Source organism: Simochromis diagramma, unplaced genomic scaffold, assembly GCF_900408965.1.
Source record: "Simochromis diagramma unplaced genomic scaffold, fSimDia1.1 OVJJ01000421.1, whole genome shotgun sequence".
NCBI lineage: Eukaryota > Metazoa > Chordata > Actinopteri > Cichliformes > Cichlidae > Simochromis > Simochromis diagramma.
Window position 1 is genome coordinate 1,732,844 of NW_024387250.1, and position 26,418 is coordinate 1,759,261.

The 26,418-nt window shown below is 39.7% G+C and overlaps 1 protein-coding gene across 2 annotated transcripts; it reads right to left on the reverse strand.

Annotated features, from left to right (window-relative positions):
* Nucleotides 1-88: 88 nt before the first annotated feature.
* psme4a (proteasome activator subunit 4a) lies at nt 89-26,350 on the reverse strand. Of its 2 annotated transcripts, XM_040002019.1 has the most exons (48): nt 25,656-26,350; nt 24,391-24,531; nt 24,086-24,202; nt 22,525-22,581; nt 21,138-21,182; nt 19,027-19,176; nt 16,618-16,681; nt 16,434-16,508; nt 16,021-16,143; nt 15,805-15,897; nt 14,334-14,599; nt 14,014-14,200; nt 13,847-13,936; nt 13,676-13,740; nt 13,211-13,361; nt 12,006-12,104; nt 11,859-11,928; nt 11,643-11,710; nt 11,317-11,532; nt 10,152-10,309; nt 9,941-10,036; nt 9,728-9,783; nt 9,554-9,610; nt 9,385-9,440; nt 9,113-9,211; nt 8,910-8,972; nt 8,734-8,829; nt 8,466-8,597; nt 8,169-8,378; nt 6,245-6,381; nt 5,990-6,043; nt 5,773-5,902; nt 5,573-5,654; nt 5,324-5,477; nt 5,107-5,176; nt 4,882-5,007; nt 4,645-4,797; nt 4,301-4,405; nt 4,123-4,214; nt 3,901-4,032; nt 3,580-3,788; nt 3,395-3,480; nt 3,151-3,279; nt 2,696-2,851; nt 1,498-1,660; nt 1,263-1,396; nt 1,040-1,180; nt 89-929 (listed from the first exon to the last, which is right to left on the reverse strand). In XM_040002019.1, exons 1-47 carry the CDS (start codon nt 25,850-25,852, stop codon nt 1,046-1,048), a joined length of 5,544 nt encoding a protein of 1,847 aa, XP_039857953.1. In that variant the 5' UTR covers nt 25,853-26,350; the 3' UTR covers nt 89-929; nt 1,040-1,045. The 2 variants fall into 2 exon arrangements, with proteins under 2 accessions (XP_039857953.1, XP_039857954.1); XM_040002020.1 differs by lacking the exon at nt 22,525-22,581 and having other exon boundaries at nt 25,656-26,349.
* Nucleotides 26,351-26,418: the final 68 nt, after the last annotated feature.

Below are 26,418 nucleotides of genomic sequence, written 5' to 3' on the forward strand. Positions count from 1 at the left end.
AAAGTCATTACTTTATGTTAAAAAGTAAATAGTACCTGTGATAAAAAGGAAAGGGTTATAATTATAGACAGGCAGTTTTTCTTTTTCGTGCACAGAGACACGTCAAAGAGTGATCTCACTGTGCTCCAATCCACACAGCACAGCAGCGGGGAGTTTGTGCTCTCCCTATCTTTGCAGGAGTAGTTGACAACAGGCTCCGCTGCCCACAGCTCAGCCATCTACTTAATTTCAGATATACTCTCTATGAAAAGAAAAAATACAATAATGAAAACTTAGCACTTCAAAAAAAAAAAAAAAAAAAAAAAAAAGGTAAATAAATAAATGTTTGTGCATATTTGCTATACCATGATATACACATACATGATGCATATAACCATATATAGATCAAACAACCACACAAACATTGTGTGTTGCAAGTTGTAAGTCTAAACTAAAGAGACCATTGTTCAGTTCTCTCTGGCTTGCACCAAACACTTCACTGCTGGAAGATAGAGTATGTCCTACACTGGACAATGTGTTGGCTCAGAGCTGATACTTGGGATATAATCCTGAGAAATGTGTGGGACACCGGCTGATGTCTTCAAGCATCCATCAACCTTCATACATACACACACACACACACACACACACACACACGCGCGCACACACATACGTGGACATGCACGCAAACCACAAAAGAAAAAGAAAACAAAAAATCTGTACAGTAATGTTACAAACTGCAGGCCATTCATCCCTGCTATGATGGATCCTTAAATATTAAGTATAGTAGAAATGCAAATGAGCTAAATACATAAATACACAACATTTTAATCCTTCTGAGTGCCACTCTTCATCTGATGCTGCTGGGATGTTGTGTATTATCTCAGTCAATCACTCAGGTCCTCTCCCCAATGTAGGCTGATGTCTGCACAGACTGGAGCTGTTCCAAACTGTTTCCAATGAAACACAAAAAAAGATTAAATGTAAAAAGTTAGTTAAAATGAAGACAATACAGTCAGGGACAGTAATGACTTGGCAACAGTGTAAAATAATTCTTTACCAGGTTTTAGGCATAATAACAGGGAGAGACCAGCAGGTCAGTGAGGACGAGCAGCTGGTCATCTGTGAACTGCTGCTTATGCTGCTGCCAGTTGTCGTGGTGTGTCCGTCGGAAGTTTGACAGGGTTTTCTTTACAGTCATCTAAAAAGGAGACGCCACAGAAGTGATGGTTAGCTTTTGGATATGCCATAATACATGGCGATTAATCGCTGACCACACATACTTCAATGGGTTGTGTGTCATTGAGGTGAGCACTCAGGTCCATCAGCAGCTGGGGCATCCAGGTGGGGACGTCATATGGGCTAGAAAGAATGCAAGCGCTCAACCCGAGAACACCAGCATGGCGGCGCACCAGGTCTGCAAACACACAAGAGTAGCGATTCCATTCAAATTCAAATGACACTGAAAAAAACCCACACAATCTTTGGTTGGTAGGTAACTCTTAGCAAGTTCCTTACCAGCCGATGGGATGGTGTCCACTATAGAGCCAAGATCTCTCTTCCTCTTCTTAGGCAAGCGAGTCTTGCAGAGAGCCTCAAAATGTGCCTGCATTGGGGCATCCATGGACAGGAAATTGCACTGAAGGAAGCCACTGAGTGTAGTGGCGGCCATTTCTCTTACCTAGAAAACAAAGGCCGAAAATGAGATGGACATAATACCAATTACAAGACACAAAACAATCCAACTGAGGTAACAGATTAAAAAGCTGACGTTTGCTCATAGGTAATGGGTTAGGATTGCATCTGGTAACTGGCCACCGACTGATGCATTTAAAAGGCTTAAGACTCATCATCCAATTATGATAATGCCTGGACCCCTGTGTGTTAATCATTACTGGTGCTCCCAGAGGCATGTGACTCCATCAAAGAATGAACGCTTTTTAAGAATTTCATATTCAAACAACACTGGTTCAAATTCATATTTCCACCCAAAACGATGCCGCAAGCGGCACAGCATAAGTACATTTATATACTGACACATGAGCTCTGGCACCTCGATGACTACTGTACGGTACCAGGCATGCCATAGCTGCAGTATCGGGGTCAGAAGCAGGGTGGCCCATTAGGAAATACACCGGCTACCTGGACTTAAACAGCCAGCTGGGGACTCAGTGCTTTTCTATAATGGGAGCCAAATGCTTCGTAGCACGTTGTTTCAGCTCTATTCTCAATGGAGTTCTCAGTCTTAGACCGGTGTTTTTCAGTGGACAGGCATCTTTAAATACAACAGGACACACGTATTGCATCACTAAGGCTGATAAATTAGGCTCAGGGGACTTTAAGTGGCCAAACAAAAATTCCATCCCCCACTTCTTCTTTGTCTCTACTCCATCCTTCTCCCTTTCACTCTCATTCAATCCGAAACGTTATCTCCATAGCAACAGATTACTGCAGCCTGTGGTTTCCATGGCAACAGCTAGAGGACTGGAAGGGGGAAGAGAGTAGAGAGCCACGAGGAGCGCGCTGAATCACTACAGTGAAGCTGAAAGACAGTGCGAGTGCCTGCTAGCATAAACAAGCACATAGTGGCCAGTTGCTTGGCGAGTGTTACATAATCCGAGAGTCACATGTTTCTTTATCTTCAAGCTAGGTTCCAGCTCCTGCTCATGCCACTCCAGGTACATGTTTCTGCATTCATCTTTACATTTCAAGTTACCTCAAGCTGCTCGTCCTCCAGCAGCTTTATCACCAGTGCCCGCACATCATTCACTGCCTTCTGGTCACTCATGAATGTGAACAGGTTGTAAAAAACCATTATCTGGAGGTATGTGAGCACCGTGTAGCGAGCGTGCCAGGAGCTGCTGCCAGCAATCTGTAACACACAGCAACAGAGCCAGCCTCACATCAGCAACATACTTCAGGTGTACACAATAAGCATGTTTGTCTTTGCAATCCTTTTATTGGAACAATGATGAATACAGTATACCAGGCATGGACAGATAAAGGATTACATAATGTCATAAAGAAATTTAAGTATAATCAGATGCCTTTGATTCTTTTGTCTTTCCCACTGAACCTTTCTTTTATGATCAGTGATAATCAGTGAAAACCCCAGTGTTATGTGATGCAGGTAAAAAGCTGAGCGACAGCCACATCGGCCAGGTGACCTACCTCCTGTAGGACACTGAGGACCATGGGGATTTGCTCTGTGTAGAGGAGTCCCTGAGACATCAGAGACAGGCAGGTCTTTGCATCCCTCTTCAATTCATCATAACTGTCATCATTTTCAACCGGCGCAATCTGAAACACGAAAGCAACGGGTTAAATGTTATAGTGTATACAACACAACAAAAAGAAAACTTGAAGGTGGTAGTGACGAAGGTAGCTAAGCTAAGACTGAATGCGAGTATTTCACCTTGAAGAGCAGGGGAAGCAGCTGCAGTTGTTCTGAGACAGCAGTGGAGAAGGAGCGACCAGCACTCGCAATCAGCCACTTTAGCACTGCAGAAATTCACAGGACGAATCATTTCATAAATGCCACAGTCGAGTGTGTCTCGCAAAGAAACTGATTTGGTTAGTGACAACAGATCAACCACCCACCTGTTTTGAGTAACTTGATTGCTTGAGTCCTCTCATCCTGCACTCCCACCTCATTCTCCTCAATCACGTGGTTCTGGATTTCCTCATCGCCCTCATTTAAAGGTTTCAGCCGCAACAGAATTCTCTCCGTGAAGTCCGAGATGCGTGGGGAGGTGGTGGGCTGCGTGTATGGCAAGTTGACATCAATCATGAAGATATACGTGAGCACGCTGGAAGGATAGAAAAGCAGAGAGGGAGGATGAAAGAAAAACGATATACAAACGAATTTATAATAACTTGATAACACATTTAAGCTTAATCTGGGTGGAAAAAGCGCCTCACCTGCCAATGCGCTCGCGTACATTCTTGTAAACCTGGGTGAGCTTGGGCTCCAGGTATTGCAGCAACCTGTGGAGTAGCTCAGGTACCCTCCACTCCTGCTGAGCTAGACCACCCTGGAGCACGTATAGACGACTGAAAAGAAAAACCATTACAAGTGTTAGATTGTTAAGTCCCACCGACAACGGCATCAGCATCTCCTCAAAGATGTAACTTTTTACTCACCAGGCATCGACAAAAGAGCCTCCCTCTCCATTGACTGGGGACTCCATTAGCATCTCAAACAACCAGTGAAGCTTGCGTGGATCTCTGCTCTCCTGTCAGCGTGAGAAACAACAATCACTTGGATGGTACGATGACTGACGGAGGTGGAAGGATAGAAAATAATGAACACAAGGCTTACACAGGCTGTAGCGATGCATGTACCCCAGTCTGCATATGTTTCTATTGTGATGTTTGACAGGGCAGTACGGAGCAATGGGCACAGCAGCTCCCAAAGGCTCTCGACCTGTTGAAGAAGGGGAATGACCAAGGACAATGTTAACACAGTATAACTAACCTAAACAACCACAATAAGAGTGGTGGTGGTGCGATCACTTAAATGGCCTCCACACGTAGTTTAATGCCAATTAAAAAAAAAACTCCACATGTGGATTTCCCCAAAGTTATAGCTTGATAAATACAGAAAGTCTGTAGACCTGAATGATGAGGATCATCTTAGTCACTGTACTTGTTTTGGAGCTGTACCTTTGAGAAGCTCCAGTGCTTGCTGCCTCTGATCAGTCCAGAGATGATCTCCGCAACACAACGCTGCTTGCTCTCGTGGGAGTCTGCCACTAGACGTTCCATATGTGGCCGAAACAGAGGCAAAAAGTCATCGGAAAAATTACGGAACAATCCCTAGGCGAAAAACAGAAGGCAAATTAGTTGCATTTATTCACTTCAGCTGTTTTTTCCCCCTTGGTTTTGAATCTACTACCTCACCTTAAACAAGCAGAATCTGCGTGGGCTGAACTTGTCTTTGCCCTTACGGTCTTCAAGTGAGAGAAACTCAATGAACTGGTTAATGAACACTGGGTCTGAGAAATGGTCAAAGATGATCTGTTCCCACTGTCAAGAAGAGCGGAAAATAAAAGTTTTGCACTTGCAGTTACCATGATTTCACACCACTGTGTGTGTTATATTTTTCCCAGGCTTGTTTGTATGCACCTCTGTCATTTCCTCTCTGGCCAGGTTTTGCGTGGGCTGCTCCTCCTGTGGCGCATACATCATCAGGTTTCTGGAGAACAATTACAAAGTTAGAAAAGAAGAAGTGTGGAAGAGAATCTCTTGCTAAAGCAGCAGATAGCAATAGAAATGAATGAATGAAAGCTAAAGAGTCACATAAGGAAAACACAAAGAAATGCAGGCATTATAAAATCATAACCTTGGCCAGCAGTAGTATCCCCAGTGGGTTTTCTCCACAAACACACACTGATCCCAGTCCACCTGTGTGCGTGGAAGGGTACTGCTGTTATACTGCAGCCACTGGTTGTCTGTGCGATCCCCTGCTACAGTGCCACTAAGCTGTTTCAAGCCACCTATCAAAGATAAAATCCAGATTTTGAGATGACCTTTAGAAACAGTAAGAATACACAAAAACAGTAGTGGGGGATAAACAAAAACATATGCTTACAGAGCTCCAAGGGGCTCACAGGGACTTTCTTATGCGCCCTCTTTATTTGTTTCATGATGCCAGCCACAGCTGATATCGCCACCTAAAGGACAAAATGTGACACTTCAAGCAAACTCCTTACAGCAATGGCTGTACTACATCTATATGCTGCTGGGAAAAGAAAAGAAATCACAGCTCTGTTCCTACACGTCATGCCGCACCTTACGGACATAGAGAGATTCATGGTTGAGGCTTTTCACAAAGAACAAAACAGCAGCTGGAGGGAGTTGGTGGTCATCTCTCAGTAGCAAAGAAAGGAAGCCTATTGCAATGTGTTCAAACTTCCAAGGTCTGGAATGAGAAACAAAACTACAGTGAAAGGCAGTCACAAGTAAACACTGGCACAAATATATGGTATGTGCATTAAAAAAAACCCACGAGTTCCCGTTGCTGAGAGAGTCCAGAAGATCACCAATGAGCTGCTTGTATCTCCTACAAAAATGTAGAATGTAATTATTTACATGCATTTTGTTGTCGAACCTATAATGCTTACAGTAAGGGTGAATGCAGATTAAAACAGCATTTTAATAGAAAGGTTACACCAGTGTTCAGAAGTTTATGTTGCTGCTCAAGTGTCCAACTGCAAGGATGTTGGTATGGTCATCTTCATCTTTTTGTTGATGTAAAACTTACCCGACAGACTCGGAGTTCTTGAGCTCCTGTCTCTTTAGACCTTGTGCTACTTCTTCCTCAGAGGGAACATCTTCCTTAGGTAAAGGATTCCCAGTAGTCATAATCTGTTTAGCCACATCACAGCACTCACCGGGGATCTAACAGTATGGAAAAGGATAAAACACAATTTATATATAATTATAATTATAAAAATATTTTGTCCGAACGTGTAAAGGACACGTTTACGGATTACTCCCCATAAGGAGGGAGTAATCCGTAAACTCAGACTAACAGCAGATAAAAGCTCTTGTCTTTGGTATGCATAATGACTGTGTTGGAGTCAGCCTCATAATGACGACAAACAGTAAGTAATTAATTATTATCACAATTGTTTTACCAGACAAGCTTTTAAATTTAAGTGAGACCTTTGTAAGGTCAGTGTAGTTCAAAACTCCTCCAATGCATGGACAAATTCAACATGTGCGTTTATTTCAGAGTTTTGCCTTCTGATCTGATCTTGGATGAGTGACGAAACGATTCTCCCGCAAAACGCTACGTCCAGATGAACAGAATCAACTTTTGGAGACCTTCTGATCTAGTTCAATTAGACCTCATCATGAAACTTTCAGTGTCTTTTACTGTTTGTTAAATTAAAACTTCTAATTCCTTTGACTACCAAACCATGTTAAAGTTATTGTGTCATTAAAAAGGGCTTAAAGTGCAGCTTCTGATGGGGTTGAACCAGTAACTGTTGAGGAATTACATGGGATTGAACAATTCAGTTAAAAGTTTTATGAAAAGTTCTGAGGCTATGACTGGCATCTGCATTGGAAAATTGTTGCTGTGAACCCAAAACGTACAGCCAAATTCAAGTGCACCATGCTACATTAAATACAAAACAAATCCACCAGATACATAAGTGGGAACCAGTACACTTGGAGGTGTAAAAAGACTCAGATGACCACAGATCATCATTGTTTTTGATGTCTGCCGGATTATTCCCATGATAAAGAAAATTCTTGTCAGGATATACAGTCCAAGAATCCAGACTTCATTAGAGCAAATTGAAAGGTTCTTTCTTCTCACATGGAGCAATCAGTCTCAAGAACACAAAGGGCAGATTAGATAGATTAGAAACAGCTTAAAAAGGCTAGACCAGCTCTGGAACAGCATTCTTTGAAAAGAGAAACCTAAGCTCAACCGGAACTATAATAACAAGACAGTATTGAGAAGACTTGGAATAGCTCATCATGGGAAGGGCACGATATGTATAACTTCCAATTAATAATTATGTGAAAAAAAGACAGAAACAGACTGAGATATATACATTGTGCTTAGATTCAGCCAAATGGAGCAAAGTTGATTGGACAGTGCCTTACAGTGCAAATAGACCCAAAGCATGCTGCAAAAGCAACTTAGGACTTTTAAAGGTAAGGACGTGGCATGTTCTGTAACATTCGAGTCAGTCACCTGATCTCAGTGCAACTGAAGTGCATTTCACATGCTGCACTGAAAATGAAGTGAAAGGCCTGGCAAAGCATAAAAAGGAAGAAGAGCCTCTTTTTTTTAGTGGGGCCCTTGTGTCACATATCAGGAAGTCACTGCCCATGAAAATTCTTGACAAAATGTAAAAATGTCATCAGTATGTTAATTTGCCCAATTAAGTTTGAGCTCTGAAAATATGAAAGTGTGTTTAAAATGGATGGAATTCCTCAATGGTTTGGTCAGTTTTCCAACTAAAAGCTAAGAGTCAGCACTTTAAGGCTATGTTAATCAAATAACTCTAACCTTTTGCATTTTTTCAAACATATAAATATAACACATTTTTGTAAAAGATCTGTGTTCAAGATGGGAACTTTTGAGCTATTGTGCTTTTACCACTATAGGAAGGCAAATACCTCATTTCATGATTCACTTTTGAAAGCATTCTTAACACTCAACTCACAGAGAAGTCAATGCCGATGGTCTCATACTGCCGATGGATTTTGTCAGCAAGATCGTCAAAGAGCCGCACAATTGAGGGCTTCTCCAGAGACATGGCTGAGCTGAGGCCAGACCGTACGATGGCAGGCCACGTCAGAGCAATACACTCCCAATCATGCAGATTGGCCAGGCACACGCCGCTGTGATTCCCCAGAAGACAGTACAAGGCACCCTGGAGAAATACAGATACAGTATTAAAATAAATCTACAAATATAAATACCGGTTCAAGAATTTTTGGTGCAAAGCTGACTGCCATACTTTGAATTGCTGCTGAGTAACAGCGCTGTTGTCTGGGTTGAGAAACTCGAGGACATGGGGGATAAGGTCTCTGCAGCAGAAATTGTAGGTTCCCAGTGCAGTGAACAACACATTCTGAGCTTTGCTGCGTACCTGGAAGGCAACAAGTCTCAATTATTAATCATTTACAAAACACTACTCAAATCTCAGTAAGCTAGTAAATCACACTGGCAATGTATTAACAAGATGTAAACTATGTTTTTCCTGAAGGGTGCTGTGCAGAACTCACTTGACTGTAGGTGCTTGTGGAAAGCCTCAACAGATCTCTCATCAGTTCCTGGTGAATGCTCCTGTACTGACATCCTTCCACCGTCAGCTTTCGCAGCTGATGAGGACAAAATCAAAGTCAGAAATGCAAAAACGCCAAAGCTAACCTACAATGGCGTTACTCTATGAATGACTTACTTCATGCTGAAGCATGACCCTGTCTATTAAAAGAGCTCTGATGTGTTGCTTTCTGCCATGAAGCTGTAAATACAAAGGGTGAGGTCACTACAGTCACTAGTGCATCTTCTGTAACTTTTGAAAATGTGCTTTTTTTTTTTATGACTTCTTCCAGGATAACAGCAGTACAAATATACAAGAGCAGTAAAAAAAAAAAGTCTCACTCTGTTCTCCATTGATTTCTTCACAAGGTTGAAACTCTTCCAGCGGGAGTCAAACTCGTGCTTGTGAGAACCTTTGAAGTGTAAAAGGTCGCTGATAATCTAAAACGTCACAGACAAAAATACTGATTTGTGTTCGGCGAGACAGGAACCCTGATAGTCGATGCCCACACATTATCCCACACCTAACAACTGAGACATGCTGCACTGTGGCTTTCCAAACAGATATAATGCAAGTATTTTCTATTTTGGCTGTTACTTTACTGGCTGCCCACCTTGATGATGGAGAAAAGAGACTTTGTGTCATCCTCTGAGTGCTCCAGGATATATTCTGCAGGAAGACAAAACAGAAGTCAGATGGTGGAACAGTGAAGTTATGGATGTAGCTGTAGAATAAAGAGGGATCACAAGCCTACGAGGGGGTATAAGTGGGTGAAAACGTACGTAGCAGCTGTTTCATCACACTACAGATAGCATCTCTGTAGTTCTCTCTGGACTTATCTGTGGGTGGAGATAATAATACAGTGTAAGTTTATATTTCAACAAACCCTTTAATTTATATCTAATGTGAGAAGAAAAAAACTTCTTCCGATAGGTCTTAATAAGAGATTAACACACCATACTCCATTCCTGTATAGAGGGTGGTCTCATCTAGATTCACCATGCTATGAACCCTGGGAGAAAAAAAAACAAAAACAAAAAAACAGAACTGTTTAACATTTAAAATTAAGCAGATAAAGTGAGGATTTCTCTGATCCCTGTATCCCCTGTATTTTATTGACTATCACTGATGTGTTTATCTGGTTTTCTTGATCATATCAAAGCAATTACAGCTCAGGGATAGGCTCTCCTTTCAGTGGAGGCATCAGACCCCCGGCTCCTAGGAGACAGTGCTGAACAATGGTGAGGCTCTGTAGGACATCATCTCTGAAAGTACAAATTAACAAACACAAATCTATCACAAACAGAATCCACCAAAATAAACAAAAAAAAAAAATGCAGTTTACAGCTAGTGACCTCTGGCAGCAGAGCAGTTCCTTACCTGCTCATGTCCTGTTCGCCTTCTGCAAATCTCTTAAGGCGCTGAAGTTCAGGCTGAAGAATAAGGTCCAGTAAATAAAACGCTAACGAGATCTCCTCAACACTGGGTACATGCCACTGGATTTCCAAATTCCACAAGTCCCCAGGTCGACCCCAGTCCTGCACGACATTAACATCAAACAAGTTATTATTTAATCTAACAAAAACCCACCCTATGGCCCTGCGGTGCTTTATCAAGAAAATTCTGCTGCAGATACAAATATTGATGACATTTAAGTTACGTAAGGTTAACATGCATCAGCGGGGGAATGATGAACATGAAAAAGTCAAAATATCGAATTTAACATTTGCTCTATATGTGATGATGGTCATTTGAGATTGGCACACCTGTAAAGGAGGACATAAGGTACATAGAGACATATATACATACACTACCATCATTATATTAAGAAAGATAAATCACGGGAATTTCATATTTTCTATTCTGGTTTGGGCCATGTGTAGCTACAACAACTTAAGGTGCTATTTGCAAATGCAACTTTGGTCTAAAGACAAAAAAAAATTAATTTTTCAAGAAAAAAAAAAACTTTAATGATTGAAGATTTTACGCATTTTACATACATCAAATCTTCTTTTATTTCTTGGATGTTCACTACTAATAGTTAAAAAAAAAAAAAAAACATCTAATCATTCTTTAGAAGACTGACTGACCCAAAAACTGATATCCCTAATTGTGTGTTTAGTGGATAAACAGAAAAGCTGACATCAGTATGTGATTTCTTTATTACTGGTTAAAACAGATGCACACAGCACATTTCACTTGACAACTGCTCTTAACTTGGTAACCACATAAGAGTCATTTTATTTCCTCTATGGTCCAAGACACTAATCCAGCCAAACGATCTACTACCCCTGCCTCTACCGAGGAAGAGACTTAATAGGATCAAAGGACTAAACAAAGTAGTAGACAATCAATCAAACCAGGTCATTGCTTCACTAAGACTTATCTGGTTAAAGGACAAATGTCTCTAATTGCTAGTGCCTGATTTTGACCTTGACTCACCAGTTGAGTATAGTAGTAGTCTTTGAAGCCAGTTTCTGACAGTAAATGCACTTGACAAAAAGATTAATGTGTATTATATATAAAGCATATTTGGTATTTGTACCTTAATGGGTAGGTAGTCACCAGTTGGTTGATGGAAACCTCCTGGCACACTGCAGTACTCTGTGGGGTAGATGAGGGCTGTTGAGCGAAGAATGTGGTGCAGCAGGTTGCAAGCCAGAGTGTAGCCCTGTTTACACTTGAGGTGGAGTGTCAACTGCAAAATCTGAACCAGCTCAGAGCGATAGGGCAGGATCTTATCGCCATCCACACGAGACACCTGCAGGTGCAAACAGCAAGAAGATAAAAGAAATATTAAGGCACAGAATTATTTAAGTAAGGAGTTGGCAAACAGATAAGTTAACTGGAATTATAAAGAAGTCAATTCACCTCAGAGAGCAGCTGGAGATTCCACAGAAATTCCTTGTCAAGCTCCTCTTCATTCAACACTTCCTCATCTGTTCAAAAAAAAAAAAAAAAAAAAAAAAAAAAAAAAAAAAAAGGGGGTGCATCAGGTAAATAATATCAATTCAGGGAGGGAAAACCAGATTCAGGTATTTGGAAATATCAACTACATATGGCTATTCCTGTGTGAGCATTACTTACTGACAGCAATTTGATTTATTGCATTGCAGCAATGTGGTACAAACACCTTGAGTGACTCTGCAGGGTGACACTGAAAACAGAAGCAGAATGAAAATGAAACAAATAAATTAAGGAGCTCCACGAGGAGTTTGAGTGAATGATATTTACCTTAGCTGCAGCTCTACACATGTCAGCAACCATTCTGCCGGCTACACGAGTCTCAAAGATGTTCGTGGTTGCAAAGTTGAACACCTTTTCTAGAGCCACCTATTAAAACAAAGTGACAAATGTGTTCATATGTATAAATACTGTAAAGACACGTAACATATTTTCATTAACAATAAAAGATACCAAAACAGTCAATTAGAAGCAGAGATGCACCAATAGTGAATTTCTGGGGCAGATATCAATGTTCTAAACAACAATGCCTCCATTAGCTGAATGATGATTTTTTTTTCTTCCCCTCACCTTTGAGGAAAATGAAAGTAACGAAACTTAAAGCCATAATTAAACCGTCTTTGAAGATTCAGCCCTGAGCAAAGCTTCAAAGATTTGCTATTGCCCACTAACATCAGTCACTGTCATTGTTTAATAGCAAGAATCAGTTAATAAGCCAGATATCAGCCACCTCTCAGATGATGTCTAGGGTGTAGTTAACTATAACATATGACAGCTGGCCCTCAGCTTACCTTCTAAGGAGCAAAAAAAGAAGCCCCTGGATAAAAATGTGTTGGTTTAAAGCAAGACAAACTTGCATTGCTATATTTTGTTATATACTTAGATATTTCCAAATAACATGCCAGGTACATTTAAGTGGGCCAAACTGACAAAGAAGGCTGCTTAATTCATTCATTCAGATCCTCGTCACTATGTCATCCTTCCCATCCAGATGTTGTTGTACGTGGTAAGCTTGTAAATGCTTCACAATAAAAGCTCAATTAAAAACTAAGAAAAACAAAACAAACAAAGGATGCCTCTGAACTCAAATCAGAGAAGGTATTTAATTTGAAATAATTATAGGATGGGCTGAGTATAATGCATCAACTTTAATAGGAGATATAGGGGCATCTTTCTTCCAGAAATTTGATCAATTATAGTTTTAAATCAAATATAAATATGCTTTTAAAACAAATACTTGTTGCCTTCTTGCAGTTGAGGTAAACGCAAACCTCAATTCACTATAAATGACTGAATTCTTATTCACCAAACAATGCCCCAAAATCCATTATCCAACTTGACAATGACCCAAAACATGCTCTCAGACATCTCACACTCACGTCATTATTTAGAAAGCATTTTGTTCAATATTAGACTTTTCTATAGTACTGTTTATGTACAAGTAAGAGCATGAAAAGACGAGACTGAGTCTTAACCTTGAAGATGTCCAGGGAGCACTGTGTGAGGATGGTGCTAAAGGTTGAAGACAGTCCGAGCTCTACCAGGCTCTCCAGATGAGTCATTTTCTCAGTTTCTGTTTCCTCTCGGGTCTGTTCCAGAGTGCTGCTGTCTATCAGGGCAAAGCATCTATGCAGGGGAAAATGAGGAAAAAAGAAAAAAAAAATGTTTAAATAGATACTGAATATAGAAAATACTCCTGGTGTATAAAGATAAATCAGTTATAAAGAGTAAGTATATCTAGTTATTTGTTAAGAAAAGAGGAAAATAATTTATCTAATTTGTTACCACACTCATTTTAATTTCCTCTGCCATGATATGAAACTAAATTTTGACTACAAGAATACCGAATGGGAACTATGACCCAACGATGGAGAATTGTACTGCTGCTGAACAGTTGCTCTCCTTTAATGTAGACAGTTTTGTATTAATGTTGCACATACCGGTCCATGAACTGAAGCACAAAGTCTTCAAATTCAGCTGAGGCTGAGCACAACTCTCTCTCCACCTTAAAGGTGCCAAAAAAAAAGGAACAGAAGTCATACGTAAGGATGATGTAACACTTTTGATTTAAATACAGAAAGATGGAGGAAAAAAACAAAACAGAAATTCACCTCTGTCAAGTCCGTTCGTTCATGCAGGGCAGACGAACAGTCCACCAAAGGCACAAGAGTCACAAACGTAGCAATAAACTGGAATGTGATCTGTAGGAACACGAATGAAGTTTGTGTCAGTTTTAGGAAGTTCAGCAATAACAGAGATGAACATCAGTGGTGCCCACCATGCACTTGCTGAAGTCATTTGGGTCGACGCCAGGCAGAGCCCTCATGAGCAGGGGTAGCATGTGAGTGGGCCCCTCAGGAAAGCGCTGCCCACCTGACACTAGGCTCCGTGCCACACCAATCATGCAGCTCAGAGTAGCAGTCAGCTGGTGGGGCTCTGTTAGAGTCTCTAAAGCAGGGTATGTTCTGTGGCAAAGCGAGGGAACAATCAGTCTTTTGTTTTCATCACAAAATGTAGTCTATTTTTTTAATAGATTACTCTGAAGCACAATCAGGGCCAAATTTTCGTTTTGGATTCTCTACTTCAGTACAAACTTACTTCTCTAGCACAGGGGGGATGACCAACTCGGGCCTCATTAACGCTAAGTTCTGCAGGGCCTGGGCTGCATCGAGACTGCCCGTCTTGCTAAACATGGCCAGCAGAACTGGCTGCATCATACTCTCCACAAAGTCTGTGATATCCTCCTCTGTCAGCTTGTGACTGTCTGGTATTGGTGTAAGCCATGTGGGCTTTTTGTAGCGCTCTCGGTGAAGCCGCCGAACCACGCTGGCTGGGAGACGTTGGAGCAGTTTCATGAGCTTCATCTGCACATGCAAATAGAGGGGGAGAAAGATAGATGCATGACAAAGAGATAACACTGACTCTCGGTTTCCCATCCCACCAGATTGTCAGCTGATTCATGCTGCTACTCTTTTTTTAGTTGATTGCAAAACAGTGTTTACGTGTAATAAAACAACATCTCACATCTATGCAATCAGCACCCTTAAATACACATACTCATGCCCTAAACAAAACAAAGGTTTGTGTACCAGGACATGTTGCTACCTGCCGTGATTAAAGACAGGATCCTCAAAACAGAAAGGCATGTGACCCGGGTGCCAGTGACCTTTAATAGTATCACAGCTATCTCATTCACGTGTTTTGCTGTTATTTCTGAACCAGAGTCTGACATAATCCATAAAAAGATTCAGGGGGCTTCCTGGAAAAAGATATGCAACTATTCCCCCTGTCCCTGTTAATTTGACGCTGGAATTATAGTTGGACCAAGCTGGGTGAGTGATGTAATCACACTCACTGAAGGAAATCAAAACAACATGACTCAAGATTTCTTTTGATTTAGTATGATAGTCTCATGTTATACAACAGATTTAACTCACTTATTAAGACAAGAAGTTAAAAAATGTCTTAATTTGTTTTTAACCATCAACAGTTCAACACACTTTCAGACTGTCTGTATTGAAAACGTGGATTTTTTCTTATCCTGCATTACCATCAATGGTAAAATAATACAAAAAGTATGGAGTTTGCAGACTCTGAATTGAACTAGTAATTTAAGTTAGTGTGTGGCAGAATGTAAACACAAAAGTTCTGCAAGCTTAGGATGTTTACTGGGACAGATTTCTGTATTTAGTGGTCCATGTGTGCCACCAGGTAGTTTGTAGTAACAAGGTTTCAGTTATAAAAACATGGTGTCGTGTATTTGCATGTACCAATCTGAGCTGAGCAAAATGTTGTGGGGTTATTTTTTGTTGCTATTTATACTAAACTAAGCTGAACTAAGTTCTAACGAAGGAGAGTTTCTCAATTTGAGTGCACAACTCTTAATATTTCATTACCAAAAGGTTTTTAACTGTAGCAGTAGTTTATTTATATATATTATATATAAAACATATTATATATTTTTATATTCTCCATTTACAAGCTAGTTTGAGCCGTTGATATAATGAGCTAGTCTACATTTATGGTTTGTTTAGTTCCAGTCATCCAAAAGTATGAAGAAATGACTCACCAACCACCGGCCATGATTTGACGGGTGAAAGAAGGATGTAATACTGTTGAAAAGGCCACTGAGCTGAGCTTGAGCTTGCTTGCTGGGTCCTCCCTGAAATTGGTACAGTGAATATCACTGAGAATATCATATATGCCTAATTGCAAACTGTACAGTAAATGCAGTAAATTATATGGTATATTGTAACATAATATGATTTATGATCTACAAGCTAACCAGGAGGGCTGACACCCAAAGCACCACATGGCTGATGTCGTAGGCATTGGTGACGTATCGTGGTACAATCATCTGACTGGTCCCAACAGGAAGATTCAAGCTCCTCAAAATTCTTGTGAAAATCTGCAATGTGACAAACAAAATTAGTAGGGATATTGTTTGTGTGTTTACCTGGATATTGACAAGTTCTTTGAATGTTTATCTGTGACAGATACTGGTATCACTTGGGGGAAATACTCAAACATGATGCAAGAAGGAAAGCAAGCTCAACAAAGAAACCTGATAGTTTGTTTGCCTGATAACCAGCAATAGACATGACATACAAACCCAGAGAACATAGGAGCATGTGCCAAAATCCTCAAAAACAAGCAAGTGCTAAGTTGTGTAATGTGCAGTGGGAAGGAGCAACAAACCTTAGGAATATAAGGGTCCCAGTCAATGTAGCCAATGTTGTCATTGGCCAAGCGGGCAAAGAGATTAACCAGATGCTGCAAAGACGTATGACAACATGTTAAATAAGAAAGGTTTTAAAAAAAAAAAAAAAATGTTGTACATATGAAAAAAAAAAAAAAAAAAATTATACATTCATGCACTTACAACTTCCCAGCTCGGAAGATTTTGCACAGATACCCATAAGCTGACCAACTCGTCGAACCACAACCTGTCAGAAAAGCAAAATCAGGAAATAAATCTTTCAAGTTCATAACACACGTGTGACATTTAACCGACCAATTAAAGTATGCTTCAGGCAGAGGGAGAGGAGGACTGGTTAAACATGATGTGAATCCCTTACTATAAGCAGAAAACAATGTAGGGTAGTGTTTTATCTTCTAACTCTATAATCTTGAATTATTTATAACTTTCCTACAAAGAACTTTGTAATTTGGTGAGCATTAATAATTTAAAAACTCATTTCCATGTTTGGGTCAGTCAATCTACTGCACAGCAGTTCAAATTAAATTTGATTACAGGTTTAAAAATATACATTTATGTCAATTCACAAATGTTGGAAACAGCAAAAGTAACATAACTCCCCATGGCAAAGACAGAATGAATTAACCATTTCTCAATCCACTGGTTCGAAAATATTATTGTAGCAGTTAGAAGCACCCACGAGTTTGCACTTAGTAACTACTCCTCTTTGAAGATGTCAGAGTTTAAGCACACAGCAAGTTTGAGATCTACCCCACCGTTTCAAATATTTTTAAGTCAAGAGGCTGTGAGGGCCAAAAGCTTTAACATGTGGCTCTGACAAGAGTTCCTGGTGGATTTTTAGGCCTTCTTTAGATCATTGTCCCTGTTGTATCAGACAGTTTTTCAGCTCTTGACCAACTGACATCTGCATTCAGAGGGAGCTAACTTAAGTGGACTCCGTTTTTCCTTTTATGAAACCCAGCACCACAAATCTGTGTATTCATAGTGCTGGAGTACTCCTAGTGCTCCCAAGCCCGGATAAATGATGGGGGTTGCACCAGGAAGGGCGTCTGGTGTAAAATCTTTGCCAAATTAAACATGTGGATCATCATCCTTTTATCTGTGGCTGTCACACAAACCTCAGGAGATCACTCCCACCGCTAGTTACAATATTACAGTCAATTTCTGCTGATCTATTTTCAGTCCTACTTTGTCTCTCTGATTAGCAAATAAGCAATTTAATCCTCAGAGTTTTCCAGGTCTTCTTTTGACTTACATAGTTTATGTTAACCAACATTTCTTCATTTAAAGGAGTCCACTGTTTTAATTAAGACAAAACAAGGCTTTACAAGTAAAAGGGTACTAAAGAATACTGCTGAACCAAACAGCGTTTAATGCTGTGTATAAGGGGCAATAATGCAGTAAAAGCTACTCAGTACCCATGAAACAGAAGGTTGACATCTTGATGGTGTTGTAGCTGGTGTATGCAAAAACAAAGTTTTACTTCTTTGCTAAAGCTAAAGCTTTAGTAAAGCTCATTAGCGTTATTATCTTGCTTCAGGCTGCCCAAACTTATGCTGTGCATGATTGATAAAGTTTCCTAATATAAATTAAAACATTAATAGTATGTTCAAGGATATTTTATTGCCCTGGTAGAAGTGCAGCACGCTTTAGACGGACAGATGGCATCTCCTCAGCACTCTTAAACATTGTTAAAAGTCAGGATAATAGTCAGTAATGGTTACTACTGGTGAAAAATCTTTACACTTCTTTAATTAAACTGGATTCTGATTTCACTGAAACATTTTAAAGGTTTGCCTAACTGAAACTACTCTTTTACATGTTTTTCTTAATTTGCATCTATAATGTGCGCTTTTATTGTATTAATTTTTGTTTTTGTACACATCTGCTTAAAAAAAAGTTCTAAATCTCAATGAGATTTATCATTTATTGTAATAATAATAATAATATTAATAATAATAATAATGTGCAAGGACAGGACATGGCTAATATAGTAATGAACTGAAAAAAATCCTTTTTAAACAAGCATTAAAAATACAGAGTATTAAAAAAGAGTTGACATGTCTCACTGCAGTTGGTTAGGATAGAAAAAAAACTGTGCCTCTGTTCTCTTTTATAGCACTTGTTTCTATGTCTCACTATGGGATACGCCCCTTGCATATCACAGTCACTTATTCCATTATGCCTGCCAGTTCTGAGTGGCAGTCATGACATCTGTATCGGGACCCTCTACTTTTGCAGAAGGCTGACTCTGTCTTTCCATTCATCTCTTCTTTATTCAGAAGAAAAGCTTTTTTCCTCCCCTCACATACAAAGGCTGATTCTTCATAAAGTCAAGCAGCTAAAGTTGAAAGAAGAGTGCAAAGCTTTCCTTATCAACACAAGGACTGCCAGCGTAACTGGTGACGTTTTTTAATAAATTGAATTACGTAACACAATCTGCCACTGGAACACATGACTGTGTAGACATACTGTTAAATATCATAGCTCATTTTTGATTACCTTCTCTTTGATGTCGCATCAAACTTTGAATAGCAGTGTACATGTAAGAGAATAAAAGAGGTTTCATACTTGAAGCCCCTGTGATGCAGTTCTGGAGGCAGAGTTGTTGGTAGAAAGAGCTCAAAGTAGCTGATTGCTCGTTGCATGGTGACATCAAAGGGACAAAGGAGTGGTCTCCACTCATCCAGCATCTCCTGAGTAGCCGCCTCTGAAAAGTACCTGCATGAAGGTAGAGAGAGAAACAAAATCAGAGTTTTGCTTTTTTTTTTTTTTTTTATTATTTTATTATATACACATGGTGACAATACCACCAACATTCACATGATTGCTCATAAAAATACACTACCATCCACTTTATTGGAGAAATGTTTAATATGTAATCCAAAAACACAACAAGTTCAACTAGAACCAACAAACTTTTACATTTTCAGTTTTCGGCCGGTCAGAGTTGTACCTAATAAAATGGCCAGTCACTGTACATGAACAGATGAAACATCTCAACCTTCAAAGGAGCTTAAAGTGTGGTTCAAAGATGGACAACCTGAACGTGTACATCAGGTTTGGAGACTGACAACTTCTAAGGAGTACTTAAAACCAGCAATGAAACAAAGCCTGGGTCAGAATTACTTAAGACTAGACTAATAATAACCTTCAACACTGCTGATTCTACTTAAGCGAATTCAGATGCATCTATTATGAAATTATCAACATTATAAATAACAGTTTGCCTGATGCTGAATATGATTTCTTATTTCTAATTGCTGAATACATTTTATTACGTTGTAATGTAAGAAAAGAATTCTAATCTGTAGTAAGGTTCAGACATTTGCCTCTCATTCATTTTTGCTAATACAAATCCAGACAGGACAGGAGCAGATTGATGATAAACACACAAACACAGATACACAGGCTACTCTTGGGAACAGCGGAGAAGAGAATGAAACATTCATAGGTGTGGTCAAGTCACACGATTTGATACTGACAATGCACATTACAGCAACTTTAAGGAGTCATTTTTGCATGTAAGGGTGACCATTTATCACAAGTTCTGCCTGAAATGGTCAAAGTATTCTCTGAATTATCGATCAGAAAATCAAATTTAAGAGTACTGGGGCCGAACTGGTAATTTGGGAAATCCAGGCAAACTCTTTTTGTTTTCTGGGGGTTTTCTGTAGTAATACTGGCATTTGTAGAAGCACACAAAGTACTTTTCTTCATTAAAACAGAAAATATCACGTTGTAAAAATACTGCCAGGGAAAAAAAATCCTGCATTCAATATTTTTTTTCTTTACATGAGAGCAAAATGCTTACAAGTGAAAAATAAATCAATATAAATTTTATTTCCTTATTATTCTAACTATTCAGAATACCATTAGAGTACAGAATAAGACTTTATATGGCTTCAGAGCAAAAGCATTCAACTGTGAACCATTATCTTCATTTGAGTATCTATTCGTTGACATCATCTGCCATGTTTGTGCTCACATTACAGACAAGTGACTCAAATACACACAAGCAGCAGCTACTGAAATTCCAGTGTTAGAGCACAATGTCCCACAGATGGGAGATTACAAGTCATACACCTGGCACATTTTTAGCTATTAGGATAAATCCTACGGTTCCACAGGGGTCAAAGACCCGAGAGGATTTTCATGGTCTGTTTTGCGTTTATTTAAACTCTGCAGGTTATTTCAGGTCACCTAGCCATCTCTGATTTTGTATTCACTGGTGATCCTGGGGAAAAATAAATTAATAAAACAAAACCAAGTGTCCTTCCCTCTCCCTCAGTGCTGATCCACAGCGTCTCAGCAGCGAACCACAAATCATTCTCGCTTCTCACACTAAGAGGAAACTCTCACACAAGACAGAATTAGATAAGATAATAGGATTATCTGCCTAAGTGCAAACTTAAGGACGAATCCTAGTGCTCACCTAAGATACCTGCAAGTGTACTATTTTGGTGAACCTGAAGCTTTGCAATAATAAAATGACACAACATAGAGCTTCTTTGCCCAACTTTTAAACAAAGGGTTAAGAAACGCAATATGCATATAAACAAGAGATTCTCTGACTGACACGCAGTTATTAAACCAAACATGTGCAGTACTATTAAACTCCTGCATCCAAAGACAAGGTAAAATGAGGACATTCATGAATTGATATATTAAGGTGTACTTACGGTCTGCAGCTTTTCACAAGTGTTTTCAACACGCTTTCCACAGAGCTGTAATGAAAAAAGGAGTGAAAAGTTTTTTATTAGGCTGTCAGTAAAGGACTGATGTTGGTTACAGTTAATCAGCTTTCACATCAGTGCAATCTCAGTTTAATTGCATGCACACAGAAACTTCTTGACACATCTGACTAACGTGCTGTGAAAAAGGAAAGTTTACAGGTCGGTGTATAGTGATAATACAAGCAGAGTAAATGTTACCTGTACTGTCTGAGCTTACTAACTGGGTTCAAGCCAAAATAAAGATGTACATGTTAATCTGTTTCTAACTGACACCACCATAACTCTTACATAACAGAGTTACAAATATGATACATTAGCGTCGTTTACGAATTTTCCACTAGTTTAAAAAATAATAATTAAAAACTCCTGACTTGATTACCTTCACATAAAGACTGAATGACAGGGAGTGATATAACCAGAGTTCTTAGGCTCCTTTCTACAATCCCATCTATTTACTGACATGCAAAGTCAAACCATGCCTGGTTGAAAAATACCACTCAACAGCTTGTTATCCGTCTTTGCATCACTCGAGTCTTTAGATAGCTGTAGCCGACAGATTTAATTCTTAATCGATAGCTGCATTTATGGGTGATGCTGTGCAAGCCAAACTGCAACCTACTGATCTACTGTTTACACTGTAAGCCCACAACACACCAGCTAAAAACCCCAAAATATGCAAATCCAACAGCAGAAAAATGTGAGTGAGCGCACTCTGTGGTAAGGACCACGCTATATAACCTACAAATACAAGAAAAAATGTTTATAGTTTTAAAAACAAAATTATAAGAACTTGGGCTCCTAAACGTCTAGACTCTTGAAAATGCTGCTCAGTAAACCAAGGACTTCAAAGCAGGTTAGATTGGGGATGTGTAACAAGAAAAACAACAAAAAGCTAGACAGCTTATGAGTTAATGAAACTAAAGTCAAGCATAAAACATAATGAATGCTTCACAATGTATCATAAATACTGTAAACTGTAGTACATCTTAATATGGTCATCAAAGTCTGATGCCATCATAACATAACATGAAAGATTAGAAGCATTTAAGAAAACATGTTAAATAAAAGAATCATCTATTAATATGAGCTAATGGTTGCTATCGGGAAGAGTAGAATGATACAAAAATTTGTTAGCTGCAGTGCGACAGTCTCCAATATGGGTGAAATGTTAACATTGATTAACTCCTGATTTTTTTTTTTTCCTTCTCTCACAAGCTGCATATGGGGTGTCCAGTTTTTACTTTCACATGCAACATGGTGTCTCAAAGGATGATTTCAAAGTAAAAAAAAACAAAACAAAACAAAAAACACAAAGAGAAATGTTTATCCTTACCACCTCTGAACCAATTTTATCATTACGTGTTTAGAGGATGAACGAGGCCGTAGATAACTGAATGTAAAAGGAGACAAAGGCATAAAAAAAACATTCAGCACACAAGATAGTGCCTATTACTTGTTCAGCAACTTATACAACATATTATCTTTTGTGTGCATTAATGTGGGCTGGACAAGGATTAGCTGACCAACCAAAGCAGCTTGCTTACATTGGCTCAATATGAAAGCATTTTGCTAGCAAAGTAGCAATGTTCCCATAGCACCCTAAAAGAGCACCTCGCACTGCTTGCTAAGAACTTCACAAGGAACGTCTTGCACAGGACAGACCAACATTGTAAAATCTCTAAACTCATGCTAAACTGTAAAAATCATAGTGGCTATAGTTCCTGGGGCGACCGTGGCTCAGGGGGTTGGGAAGCGCATCTGTAACCGGAAGGTCGCCTGTTCGATCCCCGTACTCTCTGTCCTGGTCGTCGTGTCCTTGGGCAAGACACTTCACCTACCGCCTACTGGTGTTGGCCAGAGGGGCCGATGGCGCGATATGGCAGCCTCGCTTCTGTCAGTCTGCCCCAGGGCAGCTGTGGCTACAACCGTAGCTTGCCTCCACCAGTGTGTGAATGTGAGAGTGAATGAATAGTGGTATTGTAAAGCGCTTTGGGTGCCTTGAACAGCGCTATATAAATCCAATCCATTATTATTATTAAAAACAAACATTACGTGGCATAAAACATGACAAGCTTGTCACCTGAGGTATAACAAACCGAGTCTGTTTGAAAATAACCAGGCCATAATTTGAATTAAACAGCAACTATCACAAGGGATCCCTTTTAATTTGAATTGAGAAAAATAAATAAATAAATGGATGTTAACACCAGGGAAACAGTCTACTGAAGTTATGAAATGAAAAAAGTAAAAATCTGACTTCTAACGGCCAGGTCGTGATGTCGCGGAGCAAGCTTTTTTCTTTTTAAGACATCCTTCCTACATTTGACAATGTCACTGGCAGGCAGAGTGAAGAGTTGGCCAACTTAGAGAAAGATGAGAAATGAGTCATTTTAAAACAAATATGATAATGCACATTTCAGGACATTCTTTTTCTGAGACAGCGTTGCTGCGCACACAAAAACTGCAACAAAAAGTTGGCTAACAAATAGCAGGAGAGTTGGAGGGAATCAGACTTCCTCCAATCTCCACACAGCTGGTCAAGTGCTGTGTTAAAGAGGTTGTGAATAGGAAATAGTTGGGGTTTTTTTAAGTTACAAAGAAGGATTAATAAAGATGATTGCATCACATATTTTAAAACAATGTGGAGGTGGAGGAGCTGTTCGATGCAATTTGACTATCATATGTGCAGTTCAGACTAACCGTGAAATAAATGTTGCCTAAAGCACATTTTCTGCTGCTTTTAAAAAAACATCCCACCTAATTTGTGAAATCTGACTCAACGGCTAAACCAAAAAGTATACCTCATTTCTAAGTTTGAGCACAGTTCATTTGTTTTTATTTATTTATTTTTTAATAACAACATTTCCAGGCTTCACTTAAAACCACAGGCATACTTGGGAAACCAGTTGAGGCCGAGATGCTCCGTCTTTGAGAAAAGAATCCTGTCGTATAGCTCATACAGCGGTCTCCATGGCAACTCAAGGTCCTCCCTTGACAGGAGTTCTCGTTTCCTGTTAAGATGAAGATGACATATGTATAGAAATTAAGAAACACGCAAAAGCTACCTAATCATGCAGTCTTCACCAGACAAATCATCACTGGTGAGCATACGGCATGTTTAAATGTAACTTCACTCTTGGAGAAACCAAAAACACATCTGTACAAGTTGTTGAGTAAACCAGACAGGAACCAATCTTACTTGAGGAGGTTAATAAGAAGCCGAGCAAGGCCCTGCATCATGCTGATCTCCAGTTTGGGTATCATCACTAGCTCGTAGAGCAACTTGATAAACAGCACATGGTCTTCTTTGCTGAATTTGCGCCCATACAGTCTCATGTACCTTAAGGAGAAGAGAATGTGGGAAAATGACTCCAGTTTCAGGACAGATAATAAGAGGTCAAAAGTGTTTACATGCATAAGACACAGGAATGTAATGAACTTGGTAATCAATATAATCAATATAATTTAAGAAAAGTCATATTTAAATTAAATACTACACTTGAATAAAGCTTGTAGACAATTTAAAATGAAAATGTTTTTTTAATCAATCTTTAAGTGCAAAAATACTGGTAAACCGAATCTGGGTCAGCATAACAGTCAACTTTCCGTTTGCCTGATCCGGCAGTGAGTCACTCCTGAAAAGTGCAATGAGCCAGCTTTTGGGACTGAAACGGATTAAAGCAGGCCTGCAACCACGTACAACAACATCAAACAGCATAATGTAATCAACTATCCATACCGACAATATTTTTTTGCTGGTGAAATCTGGGGGTTAAATGTTAAATGTCATGTTTATGCACTGTACTGAGTTAAGCAAGACCATATATGTCCTCACCTGAAGAGCTTGGCACAAACATTCAACAGAAAGCCACGTGGACCACTGAAACATGATCTGAAACTATTATAATGCATATCAAAAGGTGGTTATGCACAAGGGCCGTCTTTGAGGCAGCTTGACAGGAAACCATAAAATTTAAATTTTGCGATATCTGGTGAGCCGTCATCTGACTCGCTGCTTCAAAATAAAAATGTCAGCTGCAGAACAGCAATTAAATGACCCACTACTGTGCCGCTCTGTCTGGGTCAGGTTGTGTATTTGACACTGGCCTGATTATGAAACCCGTAGCGTGCCTAATCAGATGCCCGACATACTGTAGCTACCGGGCATTCAAAGCTGTGTAGCGTTTTATAAGTAATTAAGCACAGCAGGCCGTGAGGAAACGACCGTGTTTCGTAAAACACGCAAAACAAATCAAAGTTTTCGGTTTGACTGATCAGTGTGCGCACAGTTCCTACAAAACACTTCGGCGTATTATATAATAAACACACCGCATTTTACACTTTACGAGTTACAGTGGTAAAATATATGTTGTTTGCGTTACTTCTCAATAGGCTCAATGTTGCAAACATTACCAAGTGAGCAACAACTGTTACATTAGGACATTAGAGATTAGTGTTACTTACGTGGAAAGTTTCCTCGTCCAAAACAGGACACCGGGCCATATCTCTCGAAGCTGAACAGCTCGGCCCAAGTTTCCCTTTATCTTACTCAAAATATCATTGGATTCAGCGTCTAGCCTGTCCGCGTACGGCAGAAGTTTGTTGTATACGATGTCTTTTTGAGGAATAAAATCCAATGTGTCAGGCTGTGTCTTTTTCATTCTACGAGTTAAAACTAGCTAGCTTCACTAGCACTACTTTAACTTCGTTTCGATTCTCACTTCACGCTGTAATGCTACCCGGCTAATACAACGGCTAGTTAGCTACACTCTCCAATGAATAAGGTTATTATGGCCCGCACAGTGACTAAGTTATAACATTCACAAGTTGATGACACGGTAGCTAGCCATCTAGCTTAAGTTAAATTAGCTTCCTTTAGCCGAAAACATCATCAGCGTCATCTTATAAAGATATTAAGGCGGACGAATTGTACAACTTTGTTCAAAAATGCCTTGGCACTGGAAATTCTCTCTTTCGGCTAACGCACTCCTAAAGACCTGACAGCCAGCTAACGGTCTAGCTAAAGTTAGCGGCGTACTACAAAAGCACTGTCATATCCCATTGACTGTCAACGTCGACTGATTCATCCAACTACAGCAAAGGAGACTGCGGACGACACCCAGCTACCCGCTGCACAACACATGCGTCATATCCGCTACCTCAAAGGGAAAACTACGATTCCCAGCAACCCCCATTTCCGTTAGTTATTTTTATAAACTGTTAGCAA